This window comes from Myotis myotis, unplaced genomic scaffold (genome assembly GCF_014108235.1).
Source record: "Myotis myotis isolate mMyoMyo1 unplaced genomic scaffold, mMyoMyo1.p scaffold_m19_p_45, whole genome shotgun sequence".
Classification (NCBI taxonomy): domain Eukaryota; kingdom Metazoa; phylum Chordata; class Mammalia; order Chiroptera; family Vespertilionidae; genus Myotis; species Myotis myotis.
The window spans coordinates 1,434,085-1,459,827 of NW_023416352.1; the positions used below are offsets into that span (position 1 = coordinate 1,434,085).

Consider the following 25,743-nt stretch of genomic DNA (forward strand, 5'->3'; position numbering starts at 1 on the left):
GGATGCAGACTGACGGTCGCCCGTCGGGGGCCGTGAACTGGGAAGGGGTGCGAGGGAACTTTCTGGAGAACAGAGTGTTCCGTATCTTCATGGGGGCGGTGCTTGCACAGGTGTGTGCACCTGTCAAAACCCATCCAACTGTCCTTGTGAGATCGGCGCATGTGACTGGGGGTAAATTATTGCCTCGATGAGCAATGAAGCAAAATATTGTTATCAATAGTGTTATCCTTGCTGCTTCCTTCTTCCTGTGCACGCGGACTGTTTGCTGAATGAATGAATGAGTGAGTGAGTGAATGAATGAATGAATGAATGAGGTTTGAGGCAGCACCCTAGACTCATGGACTTTTCCTCCCGGGCCCTCACACCCCAGGGGCCCTTCGATTTTATAAAGAGGGAGGAGCTGTGTGTCCCCCCACCCTGGTCACCCTGGTCAAGGCCCCCCCAGCAGATGCTCAGAGCCTCCTGGCAACCTCACTGCTCCCCAATACCCCAGCCTCGCTCCTCCAAACACTGGGCACACAGCCCTGAGCCCCTTCTGCGTCCAGGCCCCGGAGAGCGCTGAACATGAGGCAGGCACAGATCCTGCCCCCCAGGCCCCGTGAACGCGTGGCCCGGTGTCAGGTGGAGCTAAAGGCATCGAGGTAAAAGGAAGCAAATGAAGTAAAACCCAGCGGGCTGAGGGCCTGGAGGAGCCAGGAGGCGGGGCTGCAGCTTGGGCGGCTGGGAGGGCTACTTGCAGCCAGAGGTCAGCCAGGTGGGGACGGGGTCGGCCAGGTGGGGACAGGGTCATCCAGGTGGGGACGAGGTCAGCCAGGTGGGGACGGGGTCAGCTAGGTGGGACGGGATGAGGTCAGCTAGGTGGGGATAGAGTCAGCCAGGTGGGGACGGGGTCAGCCAGGTGGGGACAGGGTCAGCCAGGTGGGGACGGGGTCAGCTAGGTAGGACAGGATGAGGTCAGCCAGGTGGGGATAGGGTCAGCCAGGTGGGGACAGGGTCAGCCATGTGGGGACAGGGTCAGCCAGGTGGGGATGGGGTCAGCCAGGTGGGGACGGGGTCAGCAAGGTGGGACGGGATGAGGTCAGCCAGGCGGGGGACAGGGTCAGCCAGGCGGGGGACAGGGTCAGCCAGGCAGGGGACGGGGTCAGCCAGGTGGGGACGAGGTCAGCCAGGTGGGGACGGGGTCAGCTAGGTGGGACAGGATGAGGTCAGCCAGGTGGGGACAGGGTCAGCCAGGTGGGGACAGGGTCAGCCAGGTGGGGACGGGGTCAGCCTGGTGGGGACAAGGTCAGCCAGGTGGGGACAGGGTCAGCCAGGTGGGGACAGGGTCAGCCTGGTGGGGACAAGGTCAGCCAGGTGGGGACAGGGTCAGCCAGGTGGGGATGGGGTCAGCCAGGTGGGGACGGGGTCAGCCAGGTGGGGATGGGGTCAGCCAGGTGGGGACGGGGTCAGCCAGGTGGGGACGGGGTCAGCCAGGTGGGGACGGGGTCAGCCAGGTGGGGACCGCCAGGTGGGGACGGGGTCAGCCAGGTGGGGACGGGGTCAGCCAGGTGGGGACGGGGTCAGCCAGGTGGGGACGGGGTCAGCCAGGTGGGGAAGGGGCGGGGATAGGGCATTCCCTGGGGCGGGCTCCGGCTTACACAGTGTATTCAGGAACAGGAGTGGGGGAGAGGGCCAGAGATGAGGGCGGAGAAGGAGTAAGCGAAACCATTTAGGCTCAGTGGTTCTCAACCTTCTGGCCCTTTCAATACATCTCCTCATGTGGTGACCCAACCATAGAATTATTTCCGTTGCTTCTTCATAACTGTCATGTTGCTACTGTGATGAATCGTCATGTAAATATCTGATCTGCAGGATGGTCTTAGGCGACCCCTGTGAAAGGGCCGTTCAACCGCCAAAGGGGTCGTGACCCACAGGTTGAGAACCGCTGGTTTAGGGCCTCGTGGGCCCGGAAGGGCAGGGAGATGGGAGCTGTGGACGCTGGGGCAGGGGAGGGGTGTGGCCGGACAGAGATGCTGGAGGGCTTTCCTGGTTGCTTTGGCAACAAGAGGCAGTGACCAGAGGGGCTGTTTTCCGTTGTTTTGCTTTTTATTGACTGATTTCAGAGAAAGAGGGACGGAGAGGTATGCACTCACTGATGCATCGTGGGTGCACTCCCGTGTGTGCCCTGAGCGGGGGATTGAACCTGCAACCCCGGCTTAGCGGGACGGCGCTCTAACCACTGAGCACCAGCCAGGGCGAGAGGGGTGTGTGTGTGAGACCTACTGCCCAGTCCCAGCAGCGATGGGGGCAGAGGTGGTGAGCGGGCTGGGGGTGTGCAGGCTCCGGGATGTTTTGAAAGCAGAGCCAGCTGACAGCGGGGCGTGGGGGTGTGGGAACGACTCAGGAGTCGGCCATGATGGGAGGCTTGGGCCCCAGCCACGGGGCTGGAGAGGCAGTGGGTGGGGCGGGGAAGTTGCCTGGACACCCCTCGCTGTTTCTCCCCTCCAGGCCTCTGTGCTCCATCCCCGGGGCCTGGAGTGCCTCCCTTCTCCACTCCCCACCCCCCGGCCTCAGCCTCCCCCTGATCCACCGGCTCCTCCGGAAGCCGGGGGCGTGCCTCCTGCACCCCCACGACACCCCACTCCTGCCAACTGGGCGACACCTGGCTGCCTGGGGAGGGGCCATGGCTTTCATCCAGCAGCAAATGCATCAACAGGCCATGGCCTTGGATTCCTTCCTTCGTTCAGCACATACTTCTCGTGCCAGAAGCTCTAGAAGGCGCTGGGAAGAGGGCAGGGGACAGAAAAGCAGAGCTGGGTCCTTCCGGGGCTCGACTGGGAGGGATGGCAAAGGGGCGAGATATCTAACGTGTCACGTGGCGATGGAGAGACAAGAGGGACCCGGAGGCGAGATGGGGCTGTGGGGATGCGGGTGTTAGGAAGGTAATCTGGAGGGCTTCACTGAGGAGGTGACATCTGCGCTTCAACATAAGGGAGGTGAGGGCCTGGCTGGTGCGGTTCAGTGGTTTAGTGTTGACCTTTGAACCAAGAGGTTGTCGGTTCAATTCCCGGTCAGGGCACATGCCCAGGTTGTGGGCTTGATCCTCCGTAGGGATCGTGCAGGAGGCAGCCAATCAATGATGAGAGAAAATGATGTGTCTATCTCTCTACCCTTCTCCCTTCCTCTCTGAAATCAATAAAAATATATATTTTTAAAATATACACTGAGCCCTGGCTGGTTTGGCTCAGTGGATAGAGCGTCAGCCTGCGGACTGAAAGGTCCCAGGTTCGAATCTGGTCAAGGGCACATGCCCGGGTTGCGGGCTCGATCCCCAGTAGGGGGCGTGTAGGAGGCAGCCAATCAAGGATTCTCTCTCATCATTGATGTTTCTCTCTCTCTCTCTCTCCCTCTCCCTTCCTCTCTGACATCAATGAAAATGTTTACAAAAAAGAAAAAGAAAAAACATATACACTGAATGGCCAGATTATTATGACCGGCCAGATTACTAAGGCCACCCATCAGTATGATGAAGTGAATTAGTTATGCAAACAACAACAACAACAACAATAATAATAAAACCTTGAGAGTACGTGCTTAGGAAGTTTTCAATATTCAGTCTTTTTGGAAGTGTCAATGAAGTACTGATGGGGTGGTCATAATAATCTGGTCACTCAGTGTATATATCTATAATAATAAAAGCGTCATATGCTAATTAGACCGGACGTCCTTCCGAACATCCTTCTGGACGACCTTCTGGACGGAGCCGGGGCGGCAAGGGAAGCCTGGTCCCAGGTGCCAGAGGGAAGCCGGTGCCAGCGGCCGGGGGAAGGAAGTCCCACCCTTGCATGAATTTTGTGCATCGGGCCTCTAGTGTATATATATTCACCGAGTTTTACAACCATCCCCACAATCGATTTTATTTTATTTTTTATTTATTTTTTTTAATATATTTTATTGATTTTTTACAGAGAGGAAGGGAGAGGGATAGAGAGTCAGAAACATCGATGAGAGAGAAACATCAACCAGCTGCCTCCGGCACACCCCCCACTGGGGATGCGCCCGCAACCAAGGCACACGCCCTCGACCGGAATCGAACCTGGGACCTTTCAGTCCACAGGCCGACGCTCTATCCATTGAGCCAAACCGGTTACGGCGCCCACAATCGATTTTAGAACATGGTCGTCCCTGCAGGAGGAAATCCCTTAGCTCTCCCCCCTCCAAGGCAGCCACTGAGGTGCCTCCGGTCTGATTTGCCTGATCCGGACAGTTTCCTGTCAACGGGACCCTTCGTTATGTGGTCTCTTGTGTCTGGCTTCTCTCACGCAGCGTAAGGCTCTCCAGGCTCGTCCCTGAGGTCGCATCCCTCACGCACGCCTTCCTTTTTGTGGCCGAGTCATGTCCTGCTGCCTGGACAGACCAGACCGCCTTTGGCTTATCCATCATCAGAGGACGGGCATTCGCATTGCTCCCGTGTTTGGCTTCTTAGATCTGTGTTTACCTCTCGGGGATCTGCCAGGCTGTTTTCTAACGTGACCGCACCGTCCCCCCCAGCAGACTCCCAGAGTTCCGAGTTCTCCATGTCCACGCTGACGCTTGTCACTGTCCTGAAGCCGTTCGCTCCTCTCCGCCTCCACGGCCCCTCGCTGGCCTGAGCGGCCACCATCTCTGACCTGGACACTGACATTGCCCCATCCCTGGGCGCAGGCTTTGACCCTCAGTCTTTCCCTGCACCACAGACAGAGGGCGCTGTTGGCACCCAGGGAAGATCCCGTCCCTTCCCAGCTGGGAATTCCTGGGTAGCTCCTCACGGGCTGAGAATAAACCCAGACTTCTCCCCACGTGGCCGACTGAGCCGGCCCCTGCTCCACTCCCCGACATTACTCATGCCCCCGTCTCCCTGCCCCTTCAAACCCAGCCACACGAGCTGCCCAGCCTCAGAGCCACCCGCAGTGCTGTTCCCTCTGCCTCGGTGCTCTTTGCCCTGCTCTCCCACCTATTCCCCCCCCAGTTCTGGGCTTAACACTCAGCTTCCTAGAAAAACCTCTGATTTCACCTCCAGTCTGAAATCACACCCCTATCCTCTGCCTCAGGGCGTTCAGCACCGCTTCAAGTTGCACGTCTGTTTGTGGAAACCCCCACCCCAGGCCGGGCTCCAGGAGGGAAGGTGAGCGGCCGAGCCCGGCCTGCGACAAGAACAAACTAAGTCTATGTGTTCATGTCACCCCTTCGACGGCACCTCTTACCTTCTTCCTCTTTGCAGGTGCTGTTCCCTCTGACCACACACATTCCTTCCCTTTTTCTCTGGCTGGTTCACCCTGGGCCTCCGTTACCTGTCACTTTCTCTCAGGCAGTATTTCCGCTGAACTCCGTTCTCCCTTGTTTCATAGGCACAAGCAGCAGTTCTCAAATCCTCACACTCTCAAAATTAAGAACCCGGAAGGGCTATTGTTTTTTTAAAAATATATATATATATATTTTTATTGATGTCAGAGAGGAAGGGAGAGGAAGAGAGAGGTAGAAACATCAATGATGAGAGAATCACTGATCGGCTGCCTCCTGCCCACCCATCACTGAGGATCGAGCCCGCAACCTGGGCGTGTGCCCCTGACCAGAATTGAACCTGGGACCTCTCGGTCCACAGGCTGACGCTCTATCCACTGAGCTAAACCGGCTAGGGCGGAAAGGGCTATTGTTTCTCTGAGCTATATCTAGCAGCATGTTAGAAATGAAAACGGATGCATTTTAAATATACTTGTTTATTAATGCATTTAAACTAACAATAATAATCAAAGAATGTGTGCACGCCTATGTTCACAGCAGCACAATTTACGATCGCGAAGAGCTGGAAACGGCCCAAGTGCCCATCAGCAGAGGAGTGGACAAAAAGGCTGTGGTACATCTACACCATGGAATACTATGCAACAGTACAAAAGGAGGCTCTCTTACCCTCCGAGACAGCATGCGGGCACCTGGAGAGTGTTACGCTAAGCGAAATAAGCCAGTCAGAGAAAGACAAGTATCACATGATCTCACTCATATGTGGAATCTAATGAACAAAATAGATCCAGAGACATAGACGCACAGAACAGACTGCGGAATCTCAGAGGGAAGGCGGGGGAGGGTGGGTGGGTGGAAGAACTTGTATGCATATATGCATAACCCATGGACACAGACAATAGGGGCGGGGAGGGGGCTGGGGCGGGCTAGAAGGGGTTAATGGGGGAACAGGAGGACATGTAATACTTTCAACAATAAGGATTTAATTAAAATTTTAAAAGATAAGAATAATAAGCTGATTGCAGTTAACATTTAAAACAATCTTAATAAAAATGATTTTTCCAGGCCAAACATTGAGTGAGAAGGGTGGCGTTTTTAAAAGCCATTTTGCAAATCTCTTGACTGTCTGGCTTGATAGAAGACAGCTGGATCCCTTGTAGCTGCTTCTGTGTTAGTCACCATGCTGCATGCTGTGTAGCTTCTGGAAAATTCCAGTGCACACTCATGACAGAATGAGAATGAAAAAGACAGGTAACGTCTCGGTGTTAGTATGAAAATAATTCTGCCCGGCTGGTGTGGCTCAGCGGTTGAGTGTCGACCTATGAACCAGGAGGTCACGGTTCGATTCCCAGTCAGGGCACAAGCTCAGGTTGCGGGCTCGATCCCCAGTGTGGGGGCGTGCCGGAGGCAGCCGATCAATGATTCTCTCGTCATTGATATTTCTATCTTTCTCTCCCTCTCCTTTCCTCTCTGAAATCAATAAAAATATATATTAAAAGAAAAACAGCCCTAACCGGTTTGGCTCAGTGGATAGAGCGTCGGCCTGCGGACTGAAGGGTCCCAGGTTCGATTCCCGTCAAGGGCATGTACCTGGGTTGCGGGCACATCCCCAGTAGGGGGCGTGCAGGGGGCAGCTGATCCATGTTTCTCTCTCATCGATGTTTCTGACTCTCAATCCCTCTCCCTTCTTCTCTGTAAAAAATCAATAAAATATATTTTAAAAAAGAAAAAGAAAAACAAAAGAAGAAAACAATTCTGACCTTTCAAATAATCTGACATCGTCTTGGATACCCCTAGGGCCTAGGGGACCCTGAACCACACTTTGAAAACCTGCTGACCGACAGTTCCACTGTTGTTGTCTTTTAATTTTTAAAATATATTTTATTGATTTTTTACAGAGAGGAAGGGAGAAGTTAGAAACATCAGTGAGAGAGAATCATGGATCAGCTGCCTCCTGCACACCCCCCCACCGGGGATGTGCCCGCAACCAAGGTACATGCCCTTGACCGGAATCGAACCTGGGACCCTTCAGTCTGCAGGCGGACGCTCTATCCGCTGAGCCAAACCGTTAGGGCAAAGCGTCCTATATTTTTTAAAAAATAATAATAAAAGTTCCCATACATGGACTTCTCCCCTGCAGCGAATTTGCTCTCGTTTGTTCTAGTTTATTATTCCAAAAATATGGTCGCAACCCACAAGCTTGAGGTCGCACCTCAGCAACGCGCACTGCTCACAGTTTGAAAATCTCCAGTGGACCTTCTGGGAGCCCCTGTGACACCCCCACCCCAGGGGGGGCAGGGGGCTGGTTTGACTGTTCCCCGCGGCACCCCAGCTTCTGGCACAGGGCCTGGCTAAGCACGCAGTAGGCGTTTAATAACTGTTTGTTGAGTGAATAATGAACACATAGCGAGCCAGGGACAGAGTTAGGCCGGTAACCCCGCCGGTGCCGCGCCCTGGGACTCACGAATCCTGCCCACACCGCTTTCAAAGGCCGCGGCAGCGGGCTCCGGCGCCTCTTACCCTCATCCAGCCGCTTCCGCCTCCCCGGGAAATGCTTCACCCGCGTCTCCCTTTTGCATGAACCAAAACTACACTTCCCGGCCCCATTTGGCTCAGTGGATAGAGCGTCGACCTGCGGACTAAAGGGTCTCAGGTTCAATTCCGATCAAGGGCACAGGTACCGGGTTGTGGGCTTGATCCCCAGTGGGGGGCGTGCAGGAAACAGCCAATCAATGATTGCCTCTTATCATTGATGTTTCTCTCTCTCGCTCTCCCTTCCTCTCTGACATTTAAAAAAAAAATATATATATATATATATATGAAATGATAGACTTCGGCCCAATTTTACCGAAGCCTTTCATTTCTTTTTTTTTAAAATATATTTTATTGATTTTTTACAGCGAGGAAGTTAGAGGGATAGTTAGAAACATCGATCTGCCGCCTCCTGCACACCCCCCACTGGGAATGAGCCCGCAACCAAGGTACATCTCCTTGACCAGAATCGAACTGGGGGCCCTTCGGTCCGCAGGCTGACGCTCTAACCACTGAGCAAACAGCGAGGGCAAAAATATATTTTAAAAAAACTACATTTCCCACAAGAGCCAGGGCTGGGACTACACTTCCCATAAGCCCCTGCTTCCGCCAGGTTCTTTGCCCTTCAGCCAAGGGGTCAGATCATTGCACATTTGCTACCCCAACCCCCTGATTCCGTTCTCTCTGCGCGCGTAATGGCCAGTCCCCTCCCCTCTCCCCCCCCCCCCCCCCGTCCTCCTCGAGCACTGAACCGGCCTCAGTTTCTCCAATGAGACCCCGCAGCCCCCGCCCCTCCCATGGGGTCCCTAACGAGGAGGGCTGCGCACTGCGGGGTTGGGGAGCCGCCAGTCCCGGTGCGTGGACCGGCCAGGGCTGCGCGTCCTGCACCCGCGCGGGGAGGCGGCGGGTCGCGCCGGAGCGGGGGAGGGGGGCGTCTGAGCCGCCTCCGCGGCGTGTTGTGCGGCTGCGTCGGGGCAGCGCGGCGCCGGGCGGGCGGGCGGGAGGGACGCGTCCCAGGTGCCCACCGGCCACCGAGACGGCCGCGCGCAGCGTGGGAGTCCGCGCTGGCGGTGTGTCTGCGGCTCGGGGCGCCGTGTGACCCCGAGACGGCGGCGGCCTGGCACGTGATGTGTGCGCCCTTGTCTGTGTTGCGTGCGTGCCCGACGGGCCGAGTTCCAGTCCCCGTGCTGCCCCTTCCTGACTGTGCGCCGGGGGTGCAGGGGACTGTGCCGGGCCGGGCCTCAGTTTCCCCCTCTGTGCGATGGGCGCGGTAACGGTACCACGTGTCTCAGAGGGCGGCCGTGAGGAATAAAAGGTAAACACTGTGCAAAGCGCAGAGAACAATGCCCGGCGCAGGGGAAAGGCTCCAAAGAATAAACATATAAAATAAACTGTGATTATGTATCTTTTGTGCGAGGGGAGTGCCCGTGGCCGTGTTGGCTGTGTCCTCTCCCCTGTGTGTGTCTTTTGTGGTTTGCACCTTGGCTGTGTTGTATGTGCCCCAGTGTGATGTGTGGCCGTGGAGGGGTAGTGTGGCTTTTGTAACCTGGTATGAAATGGTCTGAAATGTGTGTGTGTATTTGTGAAGTGTCCGCCTGTGTGCGTCTCTGTACTCGATGTTTGTGCCTGTGCTGTGTTTCCGTATGTACATGTGTGTGTTACATGTGGTCACAGCCGTGTGTGATATATATTTGTGTATTTTTGTACGTGGTTTGTATGGCTTTGTATGCCTGCGACTCTTTGAATGTGTTGTGTGTGTTTTACCATGTATGAGTTGTGCCTGTTTTCAGTGTTTGTATGTCTGTGTGTTTGGGGTGAGTGGAAATTGGGTCTCTGTGAGAGTTGTGTATCTTTCATGTACTCGTGTCTATATCTGTCTGTGTGTTGTGTGTGTGTTCGTGAGTGTGATTTGCTTATCTCTCCGTGTATCTGCTGTGTATCCGTGCAGAGCTGGGCATGTGCTGTGGGTCTGTGTTAGTGCGTGTCATGTGTTTACATGTCTCCGAAAGTGATGCCTGTGCGTCTCTGCGTGTGTGATGCGGTGCCTGTGAGTGTTCTTTGTTGCCCGTTCGCCTGTGGAGCGCGCGTGTCTGTGAATGTGTGCCTCGGCATGTCACCGTGGAGTCCGCGTGGATCTTTGTCTGTGGCATACGCAGCTGTGTATTCTGGGCTCTCCTCCGTCTGTGGCACGCGTGGGTCTTTGTGGTGCTTTGCCGTTCCTGCGTGGCTGGGTGCCCCCGTGCTGAGGGCCAGCCTGCTGGGTGCCCAGTGCAGCCCCTCATCCCTGCGTCTTTGTGTGCGACGTGTCCGTGTCCCCGTCTGCCGATGGCTGTCCACCTTTGTATGTGATGTGCTTGTCTGTGAGGGTCTCTGCGACGCGTGTGTCAGCCGTGTGTGGGCTGCGTATGCCTGCCTGACATCTGCAGCTTGGCGTGGGGCACACGTGTCCACGCCGGTGACATGTCACAGTGCTGTCCCGGACGGGCACAGCGGGCCCTGCGCCCCCCACCCCAAGGGTCTGCTGGTCCCTGTCCGTCCCTCTCCCTCCCCTCCCTCCCTCCTGGCAGTCAATGCTACTGGGGAGCCAGTTGCCATGACGACACTCCATCCTCCCTCCATCCTCCCTCCTCCCACCCTTCCTCTGACAGGCTCTCCGCTCCCCCAATCCTGGCTGCCCTCGGGGGCGGGGCCCTTATTCTCCCCCCTCCCATCCTACCCTCTCCCCCCACCCCAGCAACCCCGGCTCCCCAGCTCCTCTCCTCTGTCCTCCTCTCCATCCCTTCATCTGCCTGTCCCTTCAGAGAGGGGGAGGGGGGTACCTGAGCCAGTAAGCAGCCCCTCCCTCCCCCTGTCCTGCGTCTCTTGCCCCGCTCCTAGGCGGGGGGAGGCCAGGGTCGCGCGGGTCCCCATGGCTGGGGGCTAAGGGCCCGCCCCCCCTCCTCCCCAGCCGCCGCCACCTCCACTTCCCTTCCATCACCGACAAGATGCCTGCCCCTGGAGCCTTCATCTTCCTCGCGGCCGTCTCCGCCTCCGGCTGCCTGGCGTCCCCGGCCCACCCCGGTGAGTCTGTCTGTCCGGCCATCCGGAGGCCCGGCGGCCCCCACCCCCACCCCGGCTGCCAGGGGGTCTGCCCGTGGGGCTCCGGCCCCATCACCTGTGTGCATGTCTTCCGGCCGCCGAGCCGGGGCCTGGGGAGCCGCGGAGACGGAGCCTCTCTCTGTCCGCAGGGCCTGTGGGAGGCAGGCCGGGGGCTGGGTGGGGAGGGGGTCCGTTTGGGCAACATGTGTCTGTACACGCATGTGTGTGTGTGCAGGTGTGTGCGGGGAGCCAGGGGAGGACGGGGCCTCGGGGAGAGCTGGGCCGGGGGGAGAAGACTGTCTCAGGCAGACCCAGCACAGGCAGCTGCTCTAGCTTTGGGGAGACCCGGGGCTGGCCGGGTTCCCTTCGCAGGGGCTTGGGCTGGGGACGGAGGGCATGTGCGCGCTCCAAGTGCCCCTAAAGGAGACATGCCTCACCCCTGCTAACTAGGGGGACCAGCATGGGGCAAGCGCCTTCTCCCAGACTGCAGCTGGGGGCTCATCCTCTTCCCCAAACAGGGGGTAATGAGGCTGTCCGGGGGAGCAGATTGTCCATCCTGGGTGTTCCAGGCTCCACTATTCCTTCTCCTTTCCTCGGTCCTCACTGGGATTCTTCCCAAGTCTGGGGTGATGTGATGGAGGGGGGGTGGTGGTGTCCCAGCTTGGAGGGAGAGGAGGGACCCCACCCCCAATCACCTGAGAAGGCTCCAAACTACAATCCCCACAATGCTCTGCACCATCCGGCTCCTTTGCCAAGAGGCCGCCGGTTGCAGTGCGTCATGGGAGTTGTAGTCAAGACTGGCCCGGATGGGAGGGGCACGGAGTCGGGGAACCAGGGGCTTGAAGTGGGGACGCCAGCCCAGCCCTGTGCGCCCACAGATGGATTCGCCCTGGGCCGGGCCCCTCTGGCTCCTCCGTACGCCGTGGTCCTCATTTCCTGCTCCGGTCTGCTGGCCTTCATCTTCCTCCTCCTCACCTGTCTGTGCTGCAAACGGGGCGATGTCGGCTTTAAGGTGAGGTGCACGTGGGGAGGAAGACTCCAGCAAGGCCTTTCCCCCCAACCAGGGGGTGGGTGAGGGAGAGTGGCGGTCAGTCCGGGAGCACCTTTGGTCCTGAGGTTAAGGCCAGATCCGGAGGCTTGGGATGGACATTGGACTGGGACTGAGGACAGTTATGAGAAAGATGGCCAGTCTCAGCCCTGTCTTCTCCCCTCCCCACCCCTCCCGGCTCCAGGAGTTTGAGAACCCCGAAGGGGAGGATTGCTCGGGGGAGTACACTCCCCCGGCCGAGGAGACCTCCTCCTCGCAGTCGCTGCCTGATGTCTACATCCTCCCGCTGGCCGAGGTCTCCCTGCCGATGCCTGCGCCGCAGCCTTCCCATTCAGGTACTGCCCCTGCCCCGAATAGGATCCCATGGTCTTTTTTTTTTTTAATATATTTTATTGATTTTTTACAGAGAGGAAGGGAGAGGGATAGAGAGTTAGAAACATTGATGAGAGAGAAACATCGATCAGCTGCCTCCTGCACAGCCCCTATTGGGGATGTGCCCGCAACCGAGGTATATGCCCTTGGCTGGAATCGAACCTGGGACCCTTCGGTCTGCAGGCCAACGCTCAATCCACTGAGCCACACCAGTCAGGGCCAGATCCCATGGTCTTGAGAGTCTTCTCCTGGAGGCCCCAGGCAGCCAAGGGGACAGGTGGAGGTGGGAGCCCCGGGATCTTGACCCTGGATGGGGTCAGAGATCATCTGGGTTGGAAGCAATTGCTTAATCCAAAACCAGACTTGGCGAAACCAGATTTGGGTTTTGGATTACGCAATCAGTGGTGGGGCAATCCGTGGTGAGGGCAGCCTCGATCGCCATCTCAGTGGCCGCCTGTGGCAGGCTGCAGTCCCGCACAGGCCCTGGGGATGCCGACGGGAAGGACAGGTTGGATGCTGGAACCTGTGGGCAACCAGTGAGGAGGCTGAGGTCCCCTCTTTGTTTTTGTTGGTTTTTTTAATATATTTTTATTGATTTCAGAGAGGAAAGGAGGGGGAGGGAGAGGGAGAGAGAGAGAGAGAAACATCAATGATGAGAGAGAATCATTGATCGACTGCCTCCTGCACATCCCCTACTGGGAATCGAGCCTGCAACCCACGCATGTGCCCTTGACCAGAATCGAACCTGGGACCCTTCAGTCCGCAGGCCGACGCTCTATCCACTGAGCCACACCAGCCAGGGCTGAGGTCCCATCATTGGAATGTTAGGGGCAGCCAATGAAGAGAGGGGTTGGTGCCTGCTGTAACCCCCAGTCTCCACGGAGTTGGGAGGTGTCATGGGCACTTGGGAGGGGAGAAAGTCTCAGGGGCCTCCCCCTTCTGCCCCCCTAGACATGACCACTCCCCTGGGCCTCAGCCGCCAGCACCTCAGCTACCTACAAGAGATTGGGAGTGGCTGGTTTGGGAAGGTGAGTGGGCTGGGGGGGTGGGAGGCAGGGGCTCCATACAGTCGGGGCTGTACTCCTGTGTTGTGTCCATCCCCCTGCTCCTACCACTTCTCATCTGCTCCCCGCCTGCTCCCTTGGCCCCCTCAGTTCACCCATCGTCCTCACCTCTGTCCACCTCTCACCCACTCCCACCCACCCCATCCCCCCACATCTGTCGGTCAGCGCCTCCCTCCTCACTCCATTGATCACTCCGCCTGGCCACCTGGCTCTCCACGCGTCCGTCTGTCCATCCTTCCATCCGTCCGTCCCTGCATCCATCGGACTCTGGGCTTGTGAGTGTCTGCCCCGGCGCGCCTGGTGGGGGACGAGGGTGGGATGTGAGGGGAGGGCCTGGAAAGGGGAGGAAGGTGGGAGCCTGCGGTGGGGGGAGGGGGCTGCAGGGGAGGGGGCGGGGGAAACCACACACTCTGACTCCGGGTCCCCTGGACCAGGTGATCCTGGGAGAGGTGTTCTCAGACTACACGCCAGCCCAGGTGGTGGTGAAGGAGTTGCGCGCCAGCGCGGGGCCGCTGGAGCAGCGCAAGTTCATCTCGGAAGCGCAGCCCTACAGGTATGCCGGGTGTGCGCCCCCTGGGGGTGACCTTTGGAAGTGGGCGGAGCATAGTGTGGGGTCAAACCAGGGTTCGAATCCTGGATCTACCCCTTCCAGGCTGTGCGGCTCAGTCAGGAGAGCTTCCCCCCCTCTGAGCCTCGGGTTCTGTGTCTCTCGGGACGGAGCCGGGGCTATGAGAGGCAGAATGGGGAGGGCAAAGGGAGGGCCCGGAAGCAGAGCTGCAGGCCTGCCCTGTCCACTCTGAACCTCAGCATCTTCCTCTGGAAAGTGAGCCCAGGAAGCCCGAGGGTTCTCATGTAGAGGGCAGCGGAGGGGGGCTGGGCAGGCGAGGGCGGGTACCCCGTGGTGAGCACTGGGGACATCTCAGGCCCCTGCCTCGTGGGTGAGGACGCGTGGAATCAGAATCACAGCCCAGGGCCCTGAGCTGGCATCCGAAGTGGCCACCGAGGGGCTCCGTCCCCTCTGCCCGCCCCCATGGACGAGGAGGTCTGAGCAGGCGGGATCCTGTCCCCTCCCTGCTGGTCTCCCCGCCGCCCTAAGGGATTCGAGACAAACACTCACTAGAATCACCTGTGCCGTAATAAGCTCCCTGTCACGGAAGGGCTGTGTATAGGGAGACCCCTCGTCAGACAGTTTAACCGTGGGGTTTACCCCGAAAGACCCGGGCCTCGGACGTTGTCACTCCCTCGCTCTAAAACTGCCGTGGCTCCCTATTGCCCACAGGACCAAGTCCCACTCCCCTGCACAGCCTGACCTGGTGCCCTTCCTGCCACTGTACCCCTCACCCCCGCCACCCTCCTCACTAACCCTCCCACCTGTCAGCCTGTTTCTGCCTCAGGACCCTGGCTGGCCCTGGCTGTTGCCCCTGGGATATCACTCCAGGCTCACACCCCCAGCTCAGACCCTGCCCTCCTAGGTCCCAGCTCAGACAGGCCTGTGTGCACATGTGCACATGTGCATGCATACACTCATGCATGCACGCACACATGCACACACACACGCACGCACACATGCACGCACACACACACACATCCAAGGCAGGCCCTGGGATCCCCCACACATCAGCTCATGTTTTCTTCATAACACATATCCAGTTTGTCCATTTTCTTTTTAAACATTTTTTTAAAATATGTTTTATTGATTTTTTACAGAGAGGAAGGGAGAGAGATAGAGAGTTAGAAACATTGATGAGAGAGAAACATCGATCAGCTGCCTCCTGCACACTCCCTACTGGAGATGTGCCTGCAACCCAGGTACATGCCCTTGTCCGGAATCGAACCTGGGACCCTTGAGTCTGCAGGCCGACGCTCTATCCACTGAGCCAAACCGGTCAGGGCCAGTTTGTCGATTTTCCTCTGCTTCGTTGCATATTTGCCCGTCTCTGCTGGCAACCGCTAGCCGTGTAGGACGATTCACATTGATGTCTGATCCACTCAAATTAAAAACTCACTTCCTCCGCTACACTCGCCACCTGCACGGGCCCAGTGGTCACACAGGGCCAGGGGCTGCCGCGGAGACAGCCCGGGGCTAGAGCGTGTTCACCTTCGCAGAACGCTCTGTTGGGGGGCGGGCAGGACTGCGCCGGCCGCTGGGGGCCCTCGGGAGGCTGAGCGAGCCAGCCCTGAGATCCCACCCCAGCTCAGCCGCCGCGCCCGCTGTGTGACCCTGGGCTAGTCGCTCTGCCTCTCTGGGCCTCCGTGTGCCCTGGCCCCCACGGGCACAGCGTCCTGCCGCGCAGGGGGGCGGGAGGATCTGATGGCAGGAGCGGCCGCCTGGGCTCCGATTGGCAGGTGTGCCGGGAGCCCAGCTTCCTTCTACGTCTGCCAGCCAGTCGCCGGCACGGGGCGGTGGGGGTGTGTGTGTGGGGGGGGTTCCGGCCGCTTTTTGGGCCCCAGCACAGACCCGGGTCCGTGGGAGAAGCAGGAGCGAGAGGCCCATTCTCCCAAGCAGAGCAGGTTGGAACACGGGCCGTGGATGGCCGGGCCCGGGGCCCTGGACCCCGCAGTGCATGAGCGGCCCCTGCCTCCCGCGGGCGCCAGAGGGCAAACGGCTAACCGGCTAACCGAGCACCTACTCGCGCCAGGCGCTGGGCTGCAGGCCTGGACCGGCTCATGTCCCCCAGGCCCCAGGCCGTGTGGCGAGGTCAGCCGTTCCTTCCACACGTGTTTATTGGACACCTACTGGTCTGAGGCACTAGGGGTGTGGCTCTATGTACAAAAAGCCCCAAGTCCTCGTCTCCGTGCAACTGGCTGCCTAGTGAAAGAAGGGGCACCCCCGGTGTTGGGGGTCAGTGCGGTTTCCTGGGCAAATGATGTTGCGGCTGAGGCCTGAGGGCTGAGGAGGACTCTGATAGGGAGGGTGTAGGACTGTCTGTGCCAAGGCTGGAGCCTAAGCAGGCATCTGTGTTTGCGGAGAGGAACATGGGGGGGGGGGGGGAGTGATGCTGGGGGAGGCAGTGCGGCCAGCCGGGGGGCCAGGTGGATCTAGGGAGCACGGAGAGCTGTGAGGTCAGGGACACACTGAAAGGGAGAGAGGGGAGGCTGGGAGGAGGCTGAGCAGAGAGGCCGGGGTGTGAGGAGGAGGCTGGAGCTGGGGCTGTGGGGAGAGGAGGGGGTGGAGACCAGGAGGCTGGGGTGAGGAGGAAGGTGGGAGCAGGAGACACTGGGGGCTGGCCCAGGAGCGGGGGGGACAGTGGGCGGTCCTGACAGCGAATGGGGAGGGTGTCTGTGTGGTGGGGGAGACCTGAGGTGAGGAAACTGGGATGGAAAAGGCTGAAGCCACAGTTTGGTTTTGCTGGGGGCTGGGCTGGGCCAGGGCCGGGCTGCTCTCTGACCCAGCCGCCCCCACCCCCCCACCACCACCAGGAGCCTGCAGCACCCCAACGTCCTGCAGTGTCTGGGCGTCTGCGTGGAGACCTTGCCTTTCCTGCTGATCATGGAGTTCTGTCAGCTGGTGAGGCTCTGCCGGGGGGCGGGGGGGGGGGGGCAGGGGAGCTGGACCGGGGGCTGGGGACGCCTAGGGTCCTAGGACTCCGGCCATAACATCGTCGTCATCACGGGACACTTGTGTGTGACAAGCGCTGGCAGCGGTCAGTCAGGTGGGCCCTCCGCCCGCAGGTGGTGCCACCGAGCCAGCAGCCAGGCCAGCAGCGAGGCTGCTCTGTTAGCTCTGTCATTACCCCCCTGCCGCTCGCTTGGAGGGGCTGCCACCGGGTGCAGGGGGGCCCCACCCTGGCGGGGATTGGCTGGAGGGGTGGCTGCCGGGAGGGGCGGTGCTGAGCCTCCTGCCCTTCCTCCCAGGGGGACCTGAAGCGCTACCTCCGGGCCCAGCGGCCCCCAGAGGGCCTGTCCCCTGAGCTGCCCCCGCGCGACCTGCGGACCCTGCAGCGGATGGGCCTGGAGATCGCCCGGGGGCTGGCGCACCTCCACTCCCACAACTACGTGCACAGGTGCCAGCGGGGCCTGGGGAGCAAGGGGGGTCTGCTTAGGGGAAGGCAGTGAAGCTGGGGGGCAAACACCAAGCAGGAAATCTGGAGGGTCCAGGGAGGGGAAGGGACAGGAGAGGAGAGGGAGGGATTAGGAGGGGGGCAGGGGTCACAGGAGGGGGGCAGGGGTCACAGGAGGGGAGCAGGGGTCACAGGAGGGGAGGGGACAGGAGAGGGGAGGAGTCCAGAGGAGATGGAGGGGGCTTGGGGCTGGAAGGAGGGCAGGGGGGCAGGGGGGGGGGAAGGGTGGAGTCCGGGAAGTGGGCAGGATCTGGGCTGGGGGTGAGCTGCCCAGGCTGCCCCTTCCTCACCGGGCCCCCTCCCTGTGCACCTGGCAGCGACCTGGCCCTGCGCAACTGCCTGCTGACCTCTGACCTCACCGTGCGCATCGGAGACTACGGGCTGGCCCACAGCAACTACAAGGTGGGGCTGCCTGCCCTGGTGGGGGTGAGGGCGGTGGGGCCGCCCTGACCTGACCCGCCCGCCTGACCCTGCCCGGCCCCCCAGGAGGACTACTACCTGACCCCTGAGCGCCTGTGGATCCCCCTGCGCTGGGCGGCCCCGGAGCTGCTGGGCGAGCTGCACGGGACCTTCATGGTGGTGGACCAGAGCCGGGAGAGCAACATCTGGTAGGGCCGGGGCGCCGGCGGCCGGGCAGGGCGGGCGGGCGGGAGGGCCACAGCCATCACCCGGTGCCACGGATGGGGAAACCGGGGCCCCAGGCCGGTCAGGGTGGGTCTCTGACCTCTCGCCGCCCTCTGCTCCCTGCAGGTCCCTGGGGGTGACGCTGTGGGAGCTGTTTGAGTTCGGGGCGCAACCCTACCGCCACCTGTCCGACGAGGAGGTCCTTGCCTTCGTGGTCCGCCAGCAGCACGTCAAGCTGGCCCGGCCCAGGCTCAAGCTGCCCTACGGGGACTACTGGTGAGGGCCGCCCCCGCCCCCCCCCCCCCCCCGGGACGGTGCCAGGACCCCGCCTCCTTCACACACCATCCGCAGCCTCAGCTGCTGCCGCCCCCAGAGCGGACGGGGTGCCCCCAGCCCTCCACCAGCACCTGCTGCAGGAGCCGGAGCGCCAGCGCTGGTGTCTGAGCCGGGGCTCCTCACCCCCAGAAGCCCCTGGCTGCTGGCCTTTCTCTGACCCCGAGCGCACGGCCAGACACGAAGGCCGCCCTAACCCTCTGCCCTCACAGGGCCTCGCTGTCCCCTTCCTCTCGGCCCCTGTCCTCTCCCCCTGGGTCTCTGCCCCCAGGGCTCGGCCCACGCCCGCCTCTCCTCTCCCCCAGGTACGACATCCTGCAGTCCTGCTGGCGGCCGCCGGCCCAGCGCCCCTCGGCCTCTGACCTGCAGCTGCAGCTCACCTACCTGCTCTCCGAGCGGCCCCCGCGGCCCCCGCCCCCCCCACCCCCGCCCCGGGACGGCCCCTTCCCCTGGCCCTGGCCCGCCACCCACAGCGCGCCCCGCCCGGGCACCCTCTCCTCGCCGTTCCCCCTCTTGGACGGCTTCCCCGGGGCCGACCCCGACGACGTGCTCACGGTCACCGAGAGCAGCCGCGGCCTCAACCTCGAGTGCCTGTGGGAGAAGGCGCGGCGGGGGGCCGGCCGGGGTGGGGGGGCCCCGGCCTGGCAGCCGGCGTCCGCGCCCCCGGCCCCCCACGCCAACCCCTCCAACCCCTTCTACGAGGCGCTGTCCACGCCCAGCGTGCTGCCCGTCATCAGCGCCCGCAGCCCCTCTGTGGGCAGCGAGTACTACATCCGCCTGGAGGAGCACGGCTCCCCGCCCGAGCCCCTCTTCCCCAACGACTGGGACCCCCTGGACGCCGGCGTGCCGGCCCCCCAGGCGCCCCAGGCCCCGTCCGAGGTGCCCCAGCTGGTCTCCGAGACCTGGGCCTCCCCCCTCTTCCCGGCGCCCCGGCCCTTCCCGGCCCCGTCCTCGGCCTCGGGCAGCTTCCTCCTGAGCGGCTGGGACCCCGAGGGCCGGGGTGCGGGGGAGACCCTGGCGGGGGACCCTGCCGAGGTGCTGGGGGAGCGGGGGGCCGCCTGGGCCGAGGAGGAGGAGGAGGAAGAGGAGGAGGAGGGCAGCTCCCCCGGCGGGGACAGCAGCAGCCTCGGGGGCGGCCTCAGCCGCCGCGGCCACCTGCCCTGCCCGCTGTGCAGCCGGGAGGGGGCCTGCTCCTGCTTGCCCCTGGAGCGGGGCGAGGCCGTGGCCGGCTGGGGGGGCCACCCTGCCCTGGGCTGTCCCCACCCCCCAGAGGACGACTCGTCCCTGAGGGCCGAGCGGGGCTCCCTGGCCGACCTGCCCATGGCCCCCCCCTCCTCGGCCCCCCCCGAGTTTCTGGACCCCCTCATGGGGGCCGCGGCGCCTCAGTACCCCGGGCGGGGGCCACCACCCGCTCCCCCCCCCCCGCCGCCACCTCCCCGGGCCCCCGCGGACCCCGCCGTGTCCCCAGACCCCCCTTCAGCCGTGGCCAGTCCCGGCTCAGGCCTGTCGTCTCCGGGCCCCAAGCCGGGGGACAGCGGCTACGAGACCGAGACCCCTTTTTCCCCCGAGGGAGCCTTCCCAGGTGGGGGGGCGGCCGAGGAGGAAGGGGTCCCTCGGCCACGGGCTCCCCCCGAGCCCCCCGACCCGGGAGCGCCCCGGCCGCCCCCAGACCCGGGTCCCCTCCCGCCGCCGGGGGCCCGGGAGAAGCCAACCTTCGTAGTTCAAGTGAGCACCGAGCAGCTGCTGATGTCCCTGCGGGAGGACGTGACGCGGAACCTCCTGGGGGAGAAGGCGACGGCCGCCCGGGGCGCGGGGCCCCGGAAAGCAGGGAGAGGCCCCGGGAGCCAGGAGAGAGCCCCGGGCCCGGGCGGGGACCCCACAGCCCCGGGCAGCGGGAGGAAAGCCTCCAGCCCGAACGAGGACCCGAGCCTCCCGGTGAACGGGGTGACAGTGTTGGAGAACGGGGGGCAGGCAGCCCCAGGCATCCAGGAGAAGGCGGCAGAGAATGGGGGCCCGGAGTTCCCAGAGAGAGAAGAGACAGTGCTGGAGAATGGGGAGCTGACGCCCCCAAGGAGGGAGGAGACGGTGCTGGAGAATGGGGAGCTGAGGTCCCCGGAGAGAGAAGAGACAGTGTTGGTGAATGGGGGGCCGACACCCCCAAAGATGGAGGAGACGGTGTCAGAGAATGGGGGCCCGAGACTCCCCAGGAACACCGAGAGGCTGCCAGAGACTGGGCCCTGGAGAGCCCCAGGGCCCTGGGAGAAGAAGCCCGAGAGTGGGGGGCCAGCCCCCACGATAGGGGGGCCAGCCCCCACGATAGGGGAGCCAGCCCCAGAGACGCTGCCGGCGAGAGCCCCCGCCCCCGGCACAGTGGCCTTGCCCCAGAACGGCGGGGAGACGGCCCCTGGCCCCCCTGGCCCAGCCCCCAGGAGCGTGGTGTTGGAACTGGGGACCAAGAGGAGAGCCCCCGAGACTGGGGGGGCATCGAGAGCCCCCGGGGCTGGGAGGCCGGACCTCGGGAGTGGGGGCCGAGCCCCAGCGGGCACGGGGACGGCCCCCGGCGGCGGCCCCGGAAGCGGCGCGGACGCAAAGGCAGGATGGGCAGACAGCACGAGGCCACAGCCGCCCCCACCGCTGCCCCCGGAGCCGAGGAGGCCGGAGCCAGCGCCCCAGAAGGCCAGGCCGGAGGCGGGCCCCGAGGGAGAGGCCGGGGCGCCAGACAGCAGGGCCGGAGGAGACCCGGCACCCAGCGGAGACGGGGAGCCCCCCAAGCCCGAGAGGAAGGGTCCCGAGATGCCACGGCTGTTCTTGGACTTGGGACCCCCTCAGGGGAACAGCGAGCAGATCAAAGGTGAGGAGGCCGCTGCGAGGTTGGGGGGGGGGCAGGGGGTGCAGGGGAGAGGCTGGGGCTCCTGGCAGCAGACGGGTCAGGCCGGCGGTGACAAGTGCAGACACTGGAGCTGGGCCACCTGGGCTCAGAGCCCGAGCTCTGTGGCCTTGGGCAAAGGACCTTACTTCTCTGTGCCTCGGTTTCCCCATCTGCCAAAAAATGGGTGGCAAGGATGGCACCTACCTGCTAGGGTTGTTGTATGAGTGACACCCTTAAACACCTGCTTTTATTATTGCGATTCACAGACCAGGAGGCTCGAATTCAGATGCCCAGGGCTGCCAGCCAGTATTGAGGCCTGAATGAGGTCAGGGGGGGAGGTGGGGGGGAGTTGGAAGTACAGCCACTTCGCTCTGTTCAGGAATGCCCACTGGGCGTTGCCAAATTTGCTGCTTTCCCCTTTTAAACCAGGGTTCTCGGTGTTTCAAAGGTTGAAATCAATTCAAAGGGAGCGTACCTGAGGGCTGGGCTGGGCTGTGGACACGTGATCTCTGCTGTCCACTCCGCAACAAGCTGAGGCCTCTATCCAGCCTGCCAGGCCCTGAGCTGCCCAAGGCTGGGCCGCAGGCGTCTCAGGCCCGGCCCTGCCTCCAGGGTATCGGTGACCTGAAAGCGGTAGACAGGCCTCTTTCTGGAAATTGCATTTGGAAAGGAACACAGGAAGTGTTGTGTCACAGAGGGGACGAGTTAGGAGAAGATAAATGAAGAGTAAAGATAAATTGAGTTAGAAAAGGAAGGCCCATCCAGGCGGAAGGAACAGCCTATGCAAAGGCTCAGAGGGGGGAAGTCAAGCCTCTATTGAGACATAGGCAAAGGGACTGTGGTTCCACTGGAATCACCCACAGGCCCGATTTCCTTAAATCCCGGTATGAAAGTTACGATGACCCGGCCCTGTTTTATTTTGACAAACTCACAGCCACACCTGAGTGAAGACGGCTTGCATCTGCGTCTACCAGAGGAGCCAGTGGCTCAGGAGGGAAAGGCTGGGAAGAGGTCTGGGCAGACATGTTCCTTCTTCAAACTCAGTTTATTTTTTAAAAAAATATTTTTATTGATTTCAGAGAGGAAGGGAGAGGGAGAGAGAGATAGAAACATCAATGATAAGGGAGAATCATTGATTGGCCGCCTCCGGCATGCCCCCCCGCTGGGGATGGAGCCCTCAACCTGGGCATGTGCCCTCGACCAGAATCGAACCCGGGACACTTCAGTCCGCAGGCTGATGCTCTATCCACTGAGCCAAACCAGCTAGGGCTCAAAGCACAGTTTATTGGAACACTGTCACTTCCTAGAGGTTGTTGTGGGGAGTTTGCAACCAACTGCACCAGGAAAGACCCAGGGCAGGTTAAACATGCCAGGAGATGAGCGGCTAAGATGCCTCTGAGACGGGGGTGGGGGGGGGGATGGGGGCAAGGGGTTGAGGGTTGATGTTGCTGGGTGAGAAGAGGCTAGAAATAGCCTGCATTTTAAAAAAATATATATATATATTATTGGTTTTTTACAGAGAGGAAGGAAGAGGGATAGAGAGTTAGAAACATCGATCAGCTGCCTCCTGCACACCCCCCCACCGGGGATGTGCCCACAACCAAGGTACATGCCCTTGACTGGAATTGAACCTGGGACCTTTCAGTCCGCAGGCGGACGCTCTATCCACTGAGCCAAACTGGTTGCTTTTTTTTTTTTTTTTTTAAACCAGTGAACTCCTACACATCCTTCAAGACCCCATTCAAATTTCACCTGCCCTGGGAAGTCTTCCTGACTTCTAAAGGCTGTTACCCTGTCCTTCCTCTGGATATCCATAGCTCTCTCGATATAGCACACGCCCCCCATCCTATCACCCTGAGATGGGTAGTCAGAGAAAGCCTCAATATGGAGGTGACTTTTGAGCCGACATGAAGAAAATGAGTCAGGTAGGCATCAGGTGTAGGGCACTGCGATGGGCCCTAAGTTGGCAAGATAAGGGAGTAACAGCCAAAGGCCAGGGACGCAGGAGTAGAGTGAATGAGGGAGGAGGTGACCCGGGCCACATCCATCTTCTTTCTGCCCCCGCTCACCTTCCTCTGATCCCCACCATCGCCCCCCACAGGGCCTGGCACACAGTTCACTTAGGCACGAATGAATGAGCAGCCCCTGCCATTTACCAGTGAGGAAACAGCGGCTCAGAGAGGTGGATCTGCTTGCCCAAGGGCACACAGCCAGTGGGCAGGTTTGGGATTCGAAGACAGGTTCCCTTCTCCCGGCACCTGGAGCCCTTCACTCCCAGCAGGATGAGATCTGGGAGCCTCGGGGCGGGAAAGGGCCTAGCGATGGTTAGATAGGCCCATTTTGTCTGGTGATTGGGGGCCAGAGAGGGAAAGTACCCTTGTAGACATCACATAGCGGGGATTAATGTTTCCATCAGCCCCACAAACATTGGCTGAGTACGTCTGTGTGCTTGGGGCTTGGGGATGCAGCCGGAACGAGCGGGACTCGGTCTCTGTTCTGTGGAAAGGCCAACACTAATCGCGTCACCTGCTTTTGAAAAATACAGTTATATACTGAGGTGATTGATCTCTCGAAGGAGAGGTGCTTGATGCTGGGGCGTGCAGAGCTGGGGGTCTGGCCCGAGGACCGCCTGGGGCGGGGGGGGGCCGCTCTGAAGGCTCTGGCTGCCCCGATCTAGCTGGAGGATGACCAGGACTTGAGTTAAAAAAGGACGTTCCCGACAGAAGCAGCAGCTCAGGCACAGGCTCAGAGGTGGGAGGAAGAGGGAGGTGGCCCTGCTGGATGGAAGTCAAGCCAGAATGAGGTGGGGACGGGGCTTGCAGAGGTCGGCAGGGCCCGGTGGGTCGGGGGTGGGGTGGGGGGGGGGGGGAGGTGGCACGGGGGTCGGGGGGGCAGGCCTCTCGCCCTGCGTGGAGGAGGACCCCCGTGCAGCCCGGGGCTCACCAGGAGGGAAACTGAGGCCCCGACTGTGGTCCGAGATGACCTGAGGACACAGCCAGGCGGAGGCATGTCTCGGTTCCCCAGGATGGGGGCTCACCCGGTCTCTCCTCTCGCAGCCAAGCTCTCCCGGCTCTCGCTGGCGCTGCCGCCGCTCACGCTTACGCCGTTCCCGGGGCCGGGCCCGCGGCGGCCCCCGTGGCAGGACGCGGACGGCGGGGCGGCTGGCGGGGAGGCCGGCGGGGCGGGGGCGCCGGGGCCGGCGGAGGAGGACGGGGAGGACGAGGACGAGGAGGAGGAGGAGGACGAGGCGGCGGGCGCGGCGGCGGGCCCGCGGGGCCCCGGGAGGTCCCGGGCAGCCCCGGTGCCGGTCGTGGTGAGCAACTCCGACGGGGACGCGGCCCGCCCGTTGCGGGGGCTGCTCAAGTCGCCGCGCGGGGCCGACGAGTCCGAGGACAGCGAGCTGGAGAGGAAGCGCAAGATGGTCTCCTTCCACGGGGACGTGACCGTCTACCTCTTCGACCAGGTGCGCGGCCGGGGCGGGGCACGGGAGCGGGGGCGGGGCCTGCAGGGTAGGGGCGGGGCACAGGAGCGGGGGCGGGGCCTTCAGGGTAGGGGCGGGGCGCAGGAGCGGGGGCGGGGCCTGCAGGGTAGGGGCGGGGCACAGGTGCGGGGGGCGGGGGATTGGGGCGAGATTGGAGGATGAGATGAAGCGTTGAGTGTGAAGGCGGAGCCTGGGAATGGGCGGGGCCAGCAGGATGGGCGGGGCCAGCAGGATGGGCCGGGCCCGGAGCGTGGGTGGGTCCTGGAGAGAGGGGGAGAGGATCTGGAAAGGACACAGGTTTCCCACTTTAAATTCATCCCTTTGCAAACTGACTTTGCTTTGCAAAAGGGTGACTTTGAAGTGGAATACCTGCATCTGGGAGAGACCAGGGAGAAAATGTTGAGAGGGGCGCGGGGGCCTGGGCTATGGGGGCGGAGCCTCGTGCGTTTGGGGCGGGGCTTGCGCACCAGCCCCGGGGTGGAGGCTAAGGGGCTGGCTCGGGATGGGTCTTACCCGCGGGGGGCGAGTCCTGGAGAGGCTGCGGGTAGGACGGTTTAGAGTGGGTTCAGGGGTGGGCTGAGCTAATGAGCGGGGTCGGGCCTAGAGAAAGGTGGGGGTTGTGTCCCTAGAGGCGGGTAGTGTTGTGGAGACACCGGGAGGGCGTGACGGTGCCTGTGCACTGGGGCCCGACCTAACTGAGCCGGAGGCGGGGCGAGCCGGGCTGAGGCCCTGAGCGGAGGGGCCCGAAACAAAAGGATGGGGCTTGGCGGGCGGGGCCCAAGGGGAGATGGGGTGGGGGTTTGGAGGACCACAGCCACAGGTAGTCCTGGGGCCCGAATTGGGACTTTGCAGCCGAGATCTCAGAGGTAGGTAGGTAGGGGCCCTGCAGACGGGCAGGGTGCACGGAGATAGCAGGGGTTCGGGGGGCCCCTGGAGGCAGCGCGTGGAGCCAGGAGGATATTCCTGCGGGTGGCTGTCTGGGTGAGTGGGCGGGGCTCCGCCGTCGGGGGCGCGGCCTCGGGAGG

At 61.6% G+C, this 25,743-nt stretch overlaps 1 protein-coding gene across 1 annotated transcript; it reads left to right on the forward strand.

The window, feature by feature from the left end:
- Positions 1 to 8,938: 8,938 nt before the first annotated feature.
- On the forward strand, positions 8,939 to 24,700 carry LMTK3 (lemur tyrosine kinase 3; the record flags this gene model as incomplete). The annotated part of the gene is made up of 13 exons (XM_036307091.1): positions 8,939 to 9,103; positions 10,736 to 10,848; positions 11,745 to 11,878; positions 12,099 to 12,249; positions 13,238 to 13,314; positions 13,785 to 13,903; positions 16,771 to 16,858; positions 17,206 to 17,354; positions 17,729 to 17,813; positions 17,898 to 18,019; positions 18,162 to 18,311; positions 18,674 to 21,219; positions 24,294 to 24,700. Coding segments are annotated over exons 2-13 (4,104 nt in total), but the record flags the coding sequence as incomplete, so codon positions are not given.
- Positions 24,701 to 25,743: the final 1,043 nt, after the last annotated feature.